Source organism: Rhinopithecus roxellana, chromosome 11 (genome assembly GCF_007565055.1).
Source record: "Rhinopithecus roxellana isolate Shanxi Qingling chromosome 11, ASM756505v1, whole genome shotgun sequence".
Lineage (NCBI taxonomy): Eukaryota > Metazoa > Chordata > Mammalia > Primates > Cercopithecidae > Rhinopithecus > Rhinopithecus roxellana.
In genome coordinates, this window is record NC_044559.1 from 64939762 (window position 1) to 64954290 (window position 14529).

Consider the following 14529-nt stretch of genomic DNA (forward strand, 5'->3'; position numbering starts at 1 on the left):
TGCCTCAGCATCCTCTCTGTAAAATGAGAGCACTAGTCTTGCTCCAACTTTGAGGGCATGGACAGCTCTGGGATTTCATATCCAAGACCCTTAAACATCCCACAGTTCTTCCCCTAAAGACTTCTCCTCCTAATACTTCCCCCAGTCTGGGTCAGGCCTGGAACAAAAAGGTATAAGAAATGGTAGAAAAAGTGTCCATGACTACTTCTGACTTAGATGAAGAGACCAATGAAAATAGTAATGACTCTGCTTGCTTCAGCAGGGCATATACTAAAATAAGAGCTATACAAAGATTAGCATGGCCCCTGTGCAAGAATGACACACAAATTTGTGAAACATTCCATATATTAAAAATAAATAAATAATAAAGAAAAAAGAAAAAAATTAAAAAGAAAATAGTGATAGCTGTGTCCATCTCAAAGAAAAGCCCAGGAGATTTCCTTTAATTAACCCCCTTTTAAGATAGAACATTAGGAGATCGGAACATATGATGCAGGAGGTACTGGGGGGGGGTCCCTCCTTGTCAGTGTTTTGTCTTGGGGTGGGGAGTCGATGTCTTCTGAAAGTTCCAGAAACACCATCAACTGGCTGAGCATTCAAGGGGGAAGAGGAGAATGGCAGCCACATTTGTTGATTGGGTGAGTTTGGGGAGAAATAGACACACAAAGATCAAACATAACTTCCTAATTAACCCTCCTCTCCATTCACAATTCCCTTCTCCCATTCTTCTTTCTTTTACTGAAAAAAAAGGTAAGATTTTAAACAACTTAAGGATAGTAAACCCAGTTTTTCCTGAAACTATAAAAAGACCCCAGTATTTTTACATAATTTATACCTCAAAGATTAGAAACCAGAAATAGAGACCTTTTTCAACCCTTCCTGAAGCAAAGTGCATCATCCCTCTGGCCACGTGTCTCAAATCTTGATGCATTAGAATCATCTGGGTGCTTTGAAATTCAAGATGATTCCATAAATCGACTCAGAATCCCCTGAAGTGGGGCCCAGGGATCTGTATTTCTGACAAGCTCCCACAGGTGATTCCTTTCCCCATAGCATTTGAGAACTTCAGCCCAATGACCTAATCAGAGTCTTGCCATTGCTAATAAATGGTCCCATTTTTTTCCACATATATATGTGTGTGTGTGTATGTGTGTGTGTGTGTATGTGTGTGTGTGTGTGTGTATATATATATATATATATATATATATATAAAATATATGTAGTATTTTTAGTAGAGATGGAATTTTGCCATGTTGCCCAGGCTAGTATTGAACTCCTAAGCTCAAGTGATCTGCCTGTCTCTGCCTCCCAAAGTGTTGGGATAACAGGTGTGAGCCACTGTGCCTGGCCAACGGCTGGTTTCATATACTCTATTTCTTGACCTCTCTGATCCATTTTGAAGAAAAAATGCTGCAATTATTATGCTGTTTAAGAACACGGTAAGCGTGTCATGTGCTAATTGTGGCCAGTGACATCATAAAAGACAAGTGCATTACTGAATGCTTTCAATTTCTTATAATGATGGTAAGGTGGCATGTCATGGGGCCTATTTAGCCCCAGACATCACTCCAAAGAATTCCAAACAGATATAGACAAGTGCCCTTAGGGCCCAGATCCCTTCCCCATAGGCTGTTTACCCAGGGAATAGGATGTCCTGAGGCAAGTTTCCCCTAAGTGAAGTGTTGATAAGTCTGCTTATCAGAAAGATATTACTGGGGTGTGATATGTAGGGCATCTACATTTTCTTGATAGGTAGTCATATGAAAGCTGACAAAGAAAAAAAAGGGCAGTGATGTGGTGCAATGTCAACAGACAGCTGTCCCCTGCCTCTTGACAAATAGGATGACTTGCATTGCTGAGCGGTGTGATCACCACCAAAGGAATGGCCCTCTCACATTTCTTCCTGATTCACATATTCAGCAGGGTTAGCTTGTCCTCCCCTCCCTCTTCAGCTTCCCAGACACTGAGTCTGGAATGAAAATTCACCTGCCTCTGAGTTGGCTCCTAGTAGGGCCGGGGGTGTTACTAGGGTTCCCAGGTTGGAAGATTATCTCACCCGGCCCCAGCTATATAAGCTGACCGGTGTGGAGGGGCTGAGCAGGGCCAACTCCAGGGATTCCTTCCACGACAGAAAAACATACAAGACTCCTTCAGCCAACATGATGGTACTAAAAGTAGAGGAACTGGTATGTAAGATGCATTAATTTAATAAATTGACAACTGGTTCATCTTGGTTTTTGTTTGAAAATGGAAATGCCCTTTGCTTTCAGGCATAATGCAAGGGAACTCTGAAAATATCATATATTTTTGGAAAAAGGTTGATGTGATGAAACAAGTAAAATTGGAAAAAAAAAATGGAGCTACCAGCAATGAATTCTCTGCATATTTCCTATTTAATATCTTCTCCGTTGGTTTTATTACTAAGGTGTGGAATCACATGTAGTTATCAAAATGTCTTAGGCAAGAAGTTTTATTGCAAGAATGTAAGTCTGGAAACTTTACAACAAGGTGAAGCGTCAACAAAAGTACCTAAAGTTGAGTTTTAATTAAGTAGAGAAGGTTTGTGACTTTCCTAAAAGAAATGTGATTAAGCAGATTAAAAGTAGATTTAAATATGTCAACCTAACCCAAGCTTTGATTTAACCAAGAGAGTAGGACAAGCACCTGAAGTTAATTCTGAGACATTTGTAGCAGCGTGCGTGTGTCGCAGCTTGAGATCTGAGAGTGCACTGCTCAAAGGTGGCTGTTCCCAGGGAAGAAGGACCCAGAGCCTCCTTTAGCATTGTCTGTGAAGAAGGACCCAGGACAAGGCTGCTGCTTCTGACGCTGCCATCTTCTTCTCTCATAGGTCACTGGGAAGAAGAATGGCAATGGGGAGGCAGGGGAATTCCTTCCTGAGGATTTCAGAGATGGAGAATATGAGGCTGCTGTTACTTTAGAGAAGCAGGAGGATCTGAAGACACTTCCAGCCCACCCTGTGACCCTGGGGGAGCAACAGTGGAAAAGCGAGAAACAACGAGAGGCAGAGGTGAGAGCCATCTGTGGAATCCACTAGTAGGATGTTGGGGCTGGAGCAGGGAATGGAAATGCCAGGGAAGGAGAAGAGAGAAGCAAACCCAATCATTAAGATGTTTATTTACCAGATTCTAACCCATAAAGAGGCAACTTGTATGGAGCAGGTTTTGGGAATAATTCTTTGACAAGACTATGACCTCTGAATTCTGAATCAATGAATAAATGTGCTGTGACCATGTTTTGATTGAAAGATACACATGTCCAGTGAATTCCTGATGTTACACACCATGTAGTTAATCCCAAGCAAGGGAGATCTCTTTTTCTCAATAACATGGTCTGTGGTCCTAGGATCATTGTTAAACTGTCTGCTGTCTGTGTTGACACAATCTGTGTTTCTGGGTGAATTTTCCTTAATTACTAACACAGATAAAAGTTGCTTTAGTTAGCTGTGGTACCTGGACAGTCTGTTTTAGAAGGCTCTGCCTAGTGACAGAGAATGACATTGATATTTCAGAGCTTAACATTTATTGTTAGATTCTTTTTTATCATGCTCAAAAATAAACCAAGTTTTGAGCATAATTTTAAAAATCCTTCAAAAATCTAGAGCTTGTTTATGGCATTAATTACAAAGTCATCACTTAGAGACCAGATTGTGTCCTCAGTTAGGCAAGGGCTGATTCTACAAGCAACAGAAGTAAAGATGATGGCAATTAGCGGAAAATTAGACCCCCAGATAGATATCTGAATAAGAAATCCCTAAAATGAAGTCAAAGATTTATATCATTTTTAAAAAATGTTTTTGCTCAAACTGTTCACATGTTTATCTCAGACCTTGCAGATTTAGTTTAGACACAACCAGAATGCTTGTCAGTAGAACTCACCATATTTTTGAAATACGAATTTCTTTTTTAGCTCAAAAAGAAAAAACTAGAACAAAGATCAAAGCTTGAAAATTTAGAAGACCTTGAAATAATCATTCAACTGAAGAAAAGGAAAAAATACAGGAAAACTAAAGTTCCCGTTGTAAAGGAACCAGAACCTGAAATCATTGTAAGGACTTTTTTTGGTTTCCAGTAGTACGTGTCCAGTGTTGTGCTACAGGGGAGCAAATATCTGTGGAGGGTTTGATTGAATGTTGGCAAGCTCATGGTAACTCTCATGCTATCTATCTATCTATCTATCTATCTATCTATCTATCTATCTATCTATCTATCTATCTATCTATATTTTTTGGCTTTAGACGGAACCTGTGGATGTGCCTATGTTTCTGAAGGCTGCTCTGGAGAATAAACTGCCAGTAGTAGAAAAATTCTTGTCAGACAAGAACAACCCAGATGTTTGTGATGAGGTAAGATTCATGCAAAGCACTGCAAAATCCAGCTCATTAATTTTATGTTTCTTATGCTTTACTGCAGTCTTGCTAATATAATGCCAAAGTCCTTCCACCTGAAACAGTTTCCCCAGCTGTTGCTGTGTGTGCCAGGAGCCTAATAGGAGAGTTCAGTGATCCAAAAAATAAATAGATATTGGATTGTATTGTCTTTTGCACTCACATACATCTGGCTGATTTTTCAGTTTTTCTTTAACTTCTTAGATCCTTGTGATGAGATTTTTAATGTGGGCCAAAAAGTCACCTTTAGAGATATATTATTAGTATCATCTTTGATTAAAACCAAACATGTCAACACTAGATAGGAAATCTGGAGATTGGAGTTCAGGGGCCAGTTGTACCACTACTTGGCTATTTGGTTTTGAGCAGCTAATTTGCATCCTCTGGGCTGTGGTTTCCTTATCTGTAAAACATGGGGCATTGGGTGAAATAATGCCTAAAGTTGTTCCAGCTCTAATAGTCCATTTGCCCATTCAAATAAAGCCAATTTATCAGAAATCACTAATCCTTTTGTATTCTTTCCCCCATGAAGTGAAATTGGGGATTGCTTCTGAAGTTGAACTAAAAACGTGTCTCCCATTCTCCTAAAAATGAATGGAAACTTTTTGATAGTCTAGCAACAGTCCCAGATACAAGAAAACTGTCTGATCTGCATGGTAATGTTACATGAACAAGGAAGGTGCAAGATACAAGAAAGGGAGATGTCAGCATTTAGATAGTTTTGAGCCTTTAAGTTCACATTCCTCAACGTAGGCCTTTGAGCCCTTAGAAATGTATGTTAAAGGAAGCTCAAATATTAGTTGCAGGATAATTGTTCTGATTCTGCAATTTTAGTTAACTTTGACATTTCTATTCATAAAGAAGCACTTGAGTTTCTATCAGTTAGGTCATCAGAATCTCCAGCTTCATAGCTCTTAAAAGGGTTTATGCACATTTTTATATTTATTGCTATCTCTTTTTAAAATCTCTGTTCTGACAGTATAAACGGACAGCTCTTCATAGAGCATGCTTGGAAGGACATTTGGCAATTGTGGAGAAGTTAATAGAAGCTGGAGCCCAGATCGAATTCCGTGATATGGTAAATATATTTCTTTGCTTGGGAATGAGCCAAAAGAAGTAGACTATATGAGGCTCCGGAAAACCTCCAATGCAAAACCGGACTGATTGGACTGAAAATTGATCTGAGAGAACTAGGCAAAAGCTCATTTCTCCAAATAAAGAAAAGTTGGGAGATGAGAGTAGGTCACGTGAAAATATTTTCCATACATACTGAAAATAGAGGAATATTTCAGGGAAAAGAAGGAAGTGAAAGCTGTTCAGCTGAATTCAATATCCTCATCAGTGAGTTAGTCATTCATTTTCGACACTTGCCTTTCGACAGACGTGTCCCTCCATTGTTCACAGGGCAGCCTGCTCATGGTCCCTTGGCTGCCAGCAACATATATGAATTCTCTAGCTGTACACTTTATATGATGGATGCCAATTGTTACCAATGAGATTTAGGGCTAGACTGAATATGAAATGAATTGCGTCTATGGAAAGTAGCTGCTATTCAGACCTCAATAATTCAATCACTGTAATTTCTACAAAGACCAGTATGCAGCATAATTTATGAACTGCAGATTGAGCTGGGAAAATTCTTTATGTATTTAAATGCAGCTCATTTTGACTTTATAGCAAAGCAGAAACTGGATAGCAAAGAAATCCAAAGGACTTGGCCAAAATTGAATCCAAAACATAAACACATTGAAAAAAAAAAATAAAGAAACAAAATATGAAGTTTGCATGGAAACTAAAAATCATGAGTGTGGGATTAAGGCCAGGGGCATATCAACCACATAGATCAGTGAGGAGAGGGTCTCTCAGGTGTAACTATACATGTTACAACTGTAGACACAAGTGACTGTAGTTGAGGTACAGAGGCTGTGCTAGCAAAAATGAGAGCAGAAAACCCACAGAGGTAGAGAAAGAGCGACAGGGACCCTAGATGAGGTGTCAGATTCAGATCAAAATATTTTGGAAGGGACTACTTTTATTCTGCTAGAATTTTTAAATACATGTGTTTCGAACTTTTGAGTACATTTGACAAAAGTAGTTAGAAGTTCCAGGCAGATGGGGGTTGGACTATGTATTCTGCCTCTTATTAATTGTGTTTGCTTGGGCTGGAAACTTGAACTTTTTGGAACCTGGTTTTTCTTATCTGCAAAATGTGCATAGTAACATCTACCTCAAAATGTTGCTGGAAGAATCAAGGTGTCTAGAGTGTAGCACCATGTTGGTATGAGAAATGTCTCAATAAATGGCCGTTCTTATTCTTTTAAAACATTATTAGATTTATTAAGAGCCTACTAATAAGACACACATATGCACACACACACACGTAATTTAGCTAACACATTTGGTAAGAACCTTTGACTCCAATTAGAATTGGCAATCTAGATGGGGGCAACTCAGTATTATCACGGATGCCCTAGCAATCAGGTTCTAATTCACCAGACCACATTCTCCTTCACATTGTTGGGTCTTTTTCCATCCCGGTGTAGCTTGAATCCACGGCCATTCACTGGGCAAGCCGTGGAGGAAACCTAGATGTTTTAAAATTGTTGCTGAACAAAGGAGCAAAAATTAGCGCCCGAGATAAGGTATTTCTTCTTCCTTCCCTTCATTCACCCCTTCCCCCTCCCTGCCACCCCCTTCTCCACTTCTCCCATTCTTCCCTCCCCACTTCTCCTTCTCCCCTACCCGCCCCCTCCTCCTCCCCCACTCCTTCATCTCCTAACCTCTCTTCTCCATTAAAGTCATCTGGAGGCCCATGCTGTGTGCAGGCACCCTAGTGACCACTTCTCCTCCTCGCACATGTCTTGGGGTCTGGGACAGCCTCTGTCCTCATTCCTAGCGAATCAGCAGCGTTTTCCAATTTTCCAGTTGCTCAGCACAGCGCTGCATGTGGCAGTGAGGACTGGCCACTATGAGTGCGCGGAGCATCTTATTGCCTGTGAGGCAGACCTCAACGCCAAAGACAGAGTGAGTAGCTGGACACGCTCGGGTTTCCCAAAGCTTCACTGCTTTTGTATTTGGAATCACTCTCCCAAGCCTGGGTGCCCTTGCAGGACCCACTTCCTGGCCTCAGACCCAGCTTGAACCTGTTGACTCTGCTTCTCTAGGAAGGAGATACCCCGTTGCATGATGCGGTGAGACTGAACCGCTATAAGATGATCCGACTCCTGATTATGTATGGCGCGGATCTCAACATCAAGAACTGTGTAAGTACTGGAAACAAGAAACACCGCTTGCAAGCTTTCCAATTTCCAGGAGCATTTCTTAAATAGGTGAAACGACTCCCACAGTGGCAGTATTTGAGGGGTTTTCAATGGTCTAAATGCCCCTGCCCATTTCCCCAAGGACAGTGTTTATCTTGGTTAGGACTCAGGTCACATGGCCAGAGATGGGGGAAGCCATAGATACTTCTATGACCTCAGTGCCTGATACAGCGCATAATAATTCTTTTACAATTTGGTCTTGGAAATGAAAGATAGTCAAAATTTGCTCATCCCCACAAACACCTAGAAGTCCAATCTGCCTTGGCCATTTCTGTCTGTGCAAGGGCTGAGGAAGTTAGAAATAAAGGCATCCACCATTTCCAAAATGTCCTAAAATTCCACAAGGGTCAGTGCAGGCAGTGAACTAAGGTTAATCAATATCCAATCTGAGTAATTCAGAAAGTCCCTTTCCTCCTTACAGCAATGTGAAATGTCACCATTTTCTTCCAGGGGTAGCTGTGCTTTTGCCTGTATTTTTTTCAGATAATTTCTATCCATTCTCCACTTGGATTTGTCTTCACATCTCTCAAAATAATTTCCTATATTTAGGCCCTGAAAATTCTTGTATAAGTACATATTAATTTAACTTCATCTGTAAGCAGGGAACATAACCAACTTTTCCTCATGGTCTCAATTTCCAGACAAACACCATGTAATATAAGCTTAAAAAATATTTCCCAGAGGAACAGGTATAAATTTCTGAAGAAATAAATTTAAAGAAGCTTTTGAAGAATCACTTTACAAAAAAGAGGAGGGGGGGAGGGAAACTCAGTCATCATACAAATGCAAATAATTTTCTCCCCTTATTTGTGTTGCAAAGACTGAGAAGAATATTTTACCATTTAAAAAAAATCTGGCTTGGTGACAGGAACAAAGAATGGTGATAAATGAAGATTGCTTGGAATGGGAAAGTGTTAACAGTAGGGCTCCCTCAGTCTAGATATTGGAATTGATCTTATCTAGTAATTTTTTTAAACTATCAGAAAAAGAGCAGGTTCAATGAAATCTTGAAAGCTGCAGAAAATGTGAAGAGTTTTTTTCAGGCAGTGAGACACTACCAGCAGAGACAAATAGCAGCATACAGGTTTAGGGAGACTGTGTAAGTAGCCAGAAAAATCACGATATAAATTTCAATGGAGAGAAGTGCAAGGAATTTATGGAAGAGTAGCCCAAAATATACAAATAGGGCTCTGAATTATCAGTTAGATCTTAGTATCAGGTTTATGAAACTATTAATGTCATTGACCCAATGGATTGATGTTTTCCCCAAAGATTAATAACCTATTGATACCATCTTAAGGAGATCGGCAGCAGCATACAGTATTTTCTTATTATCCAAAACTCTATATTCATGTCTACTGATGACTGTTCCTAGAGAAAGACACTGAGGTGGGGAAGTTCCAAAATGAAAGTTATAGGGCCACTAATTTAAATACCTACAGATTGCATAATCTGACTGCAGGCTGACCCCACTGTGCCAGGCAAATGGCATAAGTGACTTCAAATGTGTGGTTGTCAGGGTCTGTGCACATAACTCTTTCAAAGGTGGCCCTTCCCCAACCCACTCTATGTTGCTCTGTAGAACCATGGGTACCATGTTGTTAACTCTTCTGATTTTTTCATAGAAGTCACAAATCCAGTTGGGAAATCTCTTGGTTTCCAACTGTTGCCAATTCATACTAATCTTAACAAAAATCCAAGTTCTGTTTGGGTCAAAACAAAACAGGTCTCTATTCTGGTTTGCATCTCAAAGCTGCCAATTTGCAGTCACTGTGTTAAAAAGAAACTTTTCAATGAATAGAGATGGAAAAAATTAGGACTTCTCAGATCTATAGAGAAGAATTGAGAGATGATAAGGTTTTAATATTTTTAAATCTTGAGACATGTGCATAAGGGAGATCAAAATTTCGTCTCAAAAATGATTTGTTCCCACATGTCATTGCCATCAACTCCAAGAAAAACAAATTTCCTGGGAGAGTTCATTGAAAATTCTGACAAGTTATGAAAAATCTGCTCCCAGGAACAGTAATAGTACCCAAGCAGTACCTGAGTACTTAAGCCAAGTTATTGATGCAGCTCATTTACTACCATTTCTTATCAATCAAAGAACTATCGTTCAAATGGATAGGCATTGATTCTTGGTCCAAGAAGGATGCTGCCACCTCCGGGAACCCATTCCACAGGATACTGGAAGATGTATGGAGGCATTTTATAAATTTCAAAATGACTTGAGATGCTCTTGACACTTAGTGTCTAGGGACAATGGATTTTACCAATACCTGGGATGGTCCCACATGAAAAAGATTTCTACTCTAAAATGGCAAAAGCATCCCTCTGAGAAACAGTGAAGGGCTGGTTTGAGTATAAACTGCAGATCACTAGTGGAAACTGTAAAACACTGTTATATAGCTAATCCTTACCTCATGAAACACACACAGAGAATGTGAATTTACAGATGTCACCCACCTGAAAGTCAAGTTTCCTTATCTCATTTGATTAGGCTGGGAAGACGCCGATGGATCTGGTGCTACACTGGCAGAATGGAACCAAAGCAATATTCGATAGCCTCAAAGAGAACTCCTACAAGACCTCTCGCATAGCTACATTCTGAGGGAAATGACAGACTCTTTGATCAGTAAATGTTCACTGGCATTTTGAAGGCATGGCCCAAGAGAAGAGACACTAGCCATAAAATCTAGTTTCTATTTATCAATGTGTTGTGAAGATGTACCTAATGAAGTTTTGAGAAAGCACAGGGTTATATGTGTTTAAATTTCCTTTAGTGAAACTCTTATTTATTTTTATGTATTCCTGTTTATTTATTTACTACCATGCTACTGATATTCAGACCTTCTTGATAATCCATTTGGTGAGCAGAGCTTCATTTGTATATAACACTTTCAGAGCCCTCCCATAGGTAGTTCTTAAACCAGTTGAAAGAGCAAAGTTCAAGTGCCTACTTACGTGTCATTCACTTATGTAAGAGTTTTTAAGAGAGGGCTGATTATTGCAGCCCTCTTTTCTCCTGAATTTTTAATGCAGAAATTTGAATGAAGCAAGGGAAGGCATGTAGGGACAGGAAAGGAAACAATGGAAGGAAAGTGATTCTGTGAAAAGGACAGTGAAGCCAGCTATTTTACCCCCAGGCAGGATTTTTTTTTTTTTTTAACCAAGTACACAGAGTACGCAGGTGAAGAGAACGTCATGAGTGTAAGTGCAAGGCAGTGGAAGGAGCGGCAAACTGGGACATGCAAAATTGAATTTGCTCAAAAAAGATGAAAGGAAATGCAAACTGTAAATGTGTAAATGTATATTGTATTGTATGTACATTTTATATTCATAATAAAAGCAAACAAACTCTAAACCTCTAAATCCTTCCATAAGTGTGGTGGAAATGTCCTATGTGAAAAAAAAGCTCTATAGGAGGGGTTTTTTCCCATTGTTTTCCAAGTTTTGCAGATTAGAAATGTCCCATACAACAGCACTCCCAGTATTTAATATGTATACAGATCACCTGGGGATCTGGTTAACACGCAGATTTCTGATTCAGCTGGTCTCAGGTGGGGCCTCAGATTCTGCTTTTCTGATAAGCTCCAAGGTGACAGGCCACGAAATGCCACTGAGCAACTGGGCTGAGAGCCGTAAAGACACAAAGGAATTCTAGCGACCTTTCAGTCCCAGTGGTGTGTAGGAAGAGACCCCTGGTGGTCAGAATGATTTCTGCATGGTAAACCCGCATTCCTTAAGAAGTTCCCATCAGGGCTTAACGAGTGATTTTTTTTTAATTTAAATTTTAAGTTCTGGGGTACATGTGCAGGATGTGCAGGGGTGTTACATAGGTAAACATGTGCCACGGTGGTTTGCTGCACCTATCAACCCATCACTTAGGTAGTAAGCCCAGCATGCATTAGCTATTTTTCCTAATGCTCTTCCTCCTCCCACCCCACTCCTCTACAGGTCACAGTGTGTTTTGTTCCCCTCCCTGTGTCCATGTGTTCTCATTGTTCAGCTCCCACTTATAAGTGAGAACATGCAGTGTTTGGTTTTCTGCTCCTGTGTTAATTTGCTAAGAATAATGGCCTGTAGCTCCATCCATGTCCCTGCAAAGGACATGATCTCATTCTTCTTATGGCTGCATAGTATTCCATGGTGTATATCTACCACATTTTCTTTATGCAGTCTATTATTGATGGGCATTTGGGTTGGTTCCATGTCTTTGCAATTGTGAATAGTGCTGCAATAAACATATGCATGCATGTATCTTTGTAATAGAATTATTTATATTCCTTTGGTTATATACCCAATAACGGGCTTGCTAGGTCAAATGGTATTTCTGGTTTTAGATCTTTGAGGAATCACCACACCATTTTCCACAATGGATGAACTAATTTACATTCCCATCAACAGTATAAAAGTGTTCCTATTTTTCTGTAATCTTGCCAGCATCTGTTATTTCTTGACTTTTTAATAATTGCCATTCAGACTCTATCCATTTGATGAAGCTTTAATATCCAGAATCTACAAGGAACTTAAATTTACAAGAAAAAACAACCCCATCAAAAAAGCAGGCAAAGGACATGAATAGACACTTCTCAAAAGAAGACATTCATGCGGCCAACAAACATCTGGAGAAGAAAGCTCAAGATCACTGATCATTAGAAAAATGCAAATTAACTAGAGATTTAACAATTCTTGTGGACAGGGACTGGCAATGTCAAAGACCTCCCAGGAGAGAACACACAGGTCCATGATTTTTGACCTCCAGACCACCACAATAAAACTAGTATCACAATAAAGTGAGTCACAATTTTTCTGGTTTTCTAGTGCATACAAAAGTTATGTTTACTTTATTCTGTGATTTAATAATTGTGCTATAGCATGATGTCTAAAAAACACTGCACATACCTTAACTTAAAAATACTTTATTGCTAAAAAAATGCTAACGATCATCCTAGCCTTCAGTGAGTCATAATCTTTTTACTGGTGGAGGGTCTTCCCTCCATGTAGACGGCTGCTGACTGATGAGGGTGGTAGTTGATGAAGATTGGAGTGGCTGCGTCAATTTATTAAAAGAAGACAACAATGAGCTTACCACATCAATTAACTCTTTCTTTCATAAAATATTTATCTGTAGCATCTGATGCTATTTGATAGCATGTTACTATCAACAGAACATCTTTCAAAATTGAGTACATCCTCTCAAACCCTGTTACTACTTTATCAATCAAGTTGATGTAATATTCAAAATCCTTTTTTTGCCATTTCTTTCTTTTTTTTTTTTTTGAGACGGAGTCTTGCTCTGTCGCCCAGGCTGGAGTGCAGTGGCCGGATCTCAGCTCACTGCAAGCTCCGCCTCCCGGGTTTATGCCATTCTCCTGCCTCAGCCTCCCGAGTAGCTGGGACTACAGGCGCCCGTCACCTCGCCTGGCTAGTTTTTTTGTATTTTTTAGTAGAGACGGGGTTGGGTTTCACCGGGTTAGCCAGGATGGTCTCGATCTCCTGACCTCGTGATCCACCCGTCTGGGCCTCCCAAAGTGCTGGGATTACAGGCTTGAGCCACCGCGCCCGGCCTGTTTTTTTTTTTTTTTGCCATTTCAACAATGTTGACAGCATCTTCACTAGGAGTAGATTCTATCTCAAGAAACCACTTTCTTTGCTCTTGCATAGGAAGCAACTCCTCAGCTGTTCAAGTTTTATCACAAGATTGCAACAATTCACGTTCTCAGGCTCCATTTCTAGTTTTCTTGCTATTTCCACCACATCAACAGTTACTTACTCCACTGAAGTCTTGAACCCCTCTAAGTCCACACAGTTTGGAATTAACTTCTTCCAAATTCCAGTTAATGATATTTTTACCTCCTCCAATGACCCACGAATGTTCTTAATGGCGTCTAGCATGGTGAATCCTTTCCAGAATGTTTTGAATTTACTTTGCCCAGATCCATCAAAGGAATCGTTATCTATGGCATACAGCCTTATGAAATCTGTTTCTTAATAAGACTTGATTCAAAATGACTTCTTGATCCATGGGCTACAGAATGGATGTTGTGTAAGCAGGTATGAGAATAACATTCATCTCCTTGTACATCCTCATCAGATGCACATCTCCATCAGAAATCGTGGGTGACCAGGTGCATTTTCAATGAGCACTGATGTTGTGAAAGCAGTATTTTTTTTTTTTTTTCCTGAACAGTAGGTTTCCATGATGGGCTTAAAATATTCAATAAACCATGATGTAAAAAGATGTGCTATCACCAAGGCTTTGTGGTCCAATTTATAGAGCACAGGCAAAGTAGATTTAGCATAATTCTTAACAATCCTAGGATTTTTAGAATGGTCAATGAGCATTGGTTTCAACTTAAAATCACCAACTAACAAGGGAATCAAAGCTTTGAAGTTTTGAAGCCAGGCACTGACTTCTCCTCTGTAGCTATCAAAGTCCTATAGGGCATCTTCCAATAGAAGGCTGTTTCACCTACACTGAAAATCTGTTGCTTAGTGTAGCCATGTTAATCAGTTATCTTAGCTAGATCTTCTGGATAACTCGCTGTAGCTTCTCTATCAGCACTTGTGCTTCACCTTGCACTTTTATGTTACAGAAATGACTTCTTTCCTCAAATCTCATCAACGAACTTCTGCTGCAGTTCTCCAACTGTTTTTCAGCAGCTTCCTCACTTCTCAGCATTCATAGCATTGAAGAGTTAGGGCCTTGCTCTGGATTAGGCTTTGGATCAAGGCATTATTATAACTGGTTTGGTGTTCTATCCAGACCACAAAAACTTTCTCCATTCAGCAATAGGACTG

General features: G+C 39.8%; 1 protein-coding gene and 1 non-coding gene across 2 annotated transcripts; both read left to right on the plus strand.

The window, feature by feature from the left end:
- The first annotated feature begins 248 nt into the window (after positions 1-248).
- LOC115900535 lies at positions 249-350 on the plus strand. The gene has a single exon (XR_004060219.1). It is a non-coding gene; the product is annotated as a U6 spliceosomal RNA (small nuclear RNA).
- A 1560-nt stretch (positions 351-1910) lies between these two features.
- ANKRD1 (ankyrin repeat domain 1) lies at positions 1911-11097 on the plus strand. Its single transcript, XM_010363517.2, has 9 exons — positions 1911-2186; positions 2849-3028; positions 3928-4065; positions 4256-4363; positions 5385-5483; positions 6949-7047; positions 7331-7429; positions 7570-7668; positions 10226-11097. Exons 1-9 carry the CDS (start codon positions 2160-2162, stop codon positions 10334-10336), a joined length of 960 nt encoding a protein of 319 aa, XP_010361819.1. The 5' UTR covers positions 1911-2159; the 3' UTR covers positions 10337-11097.
- The last annotated feature ends 3432 nt before the right edge of the window (positions 11098-14529 follow it).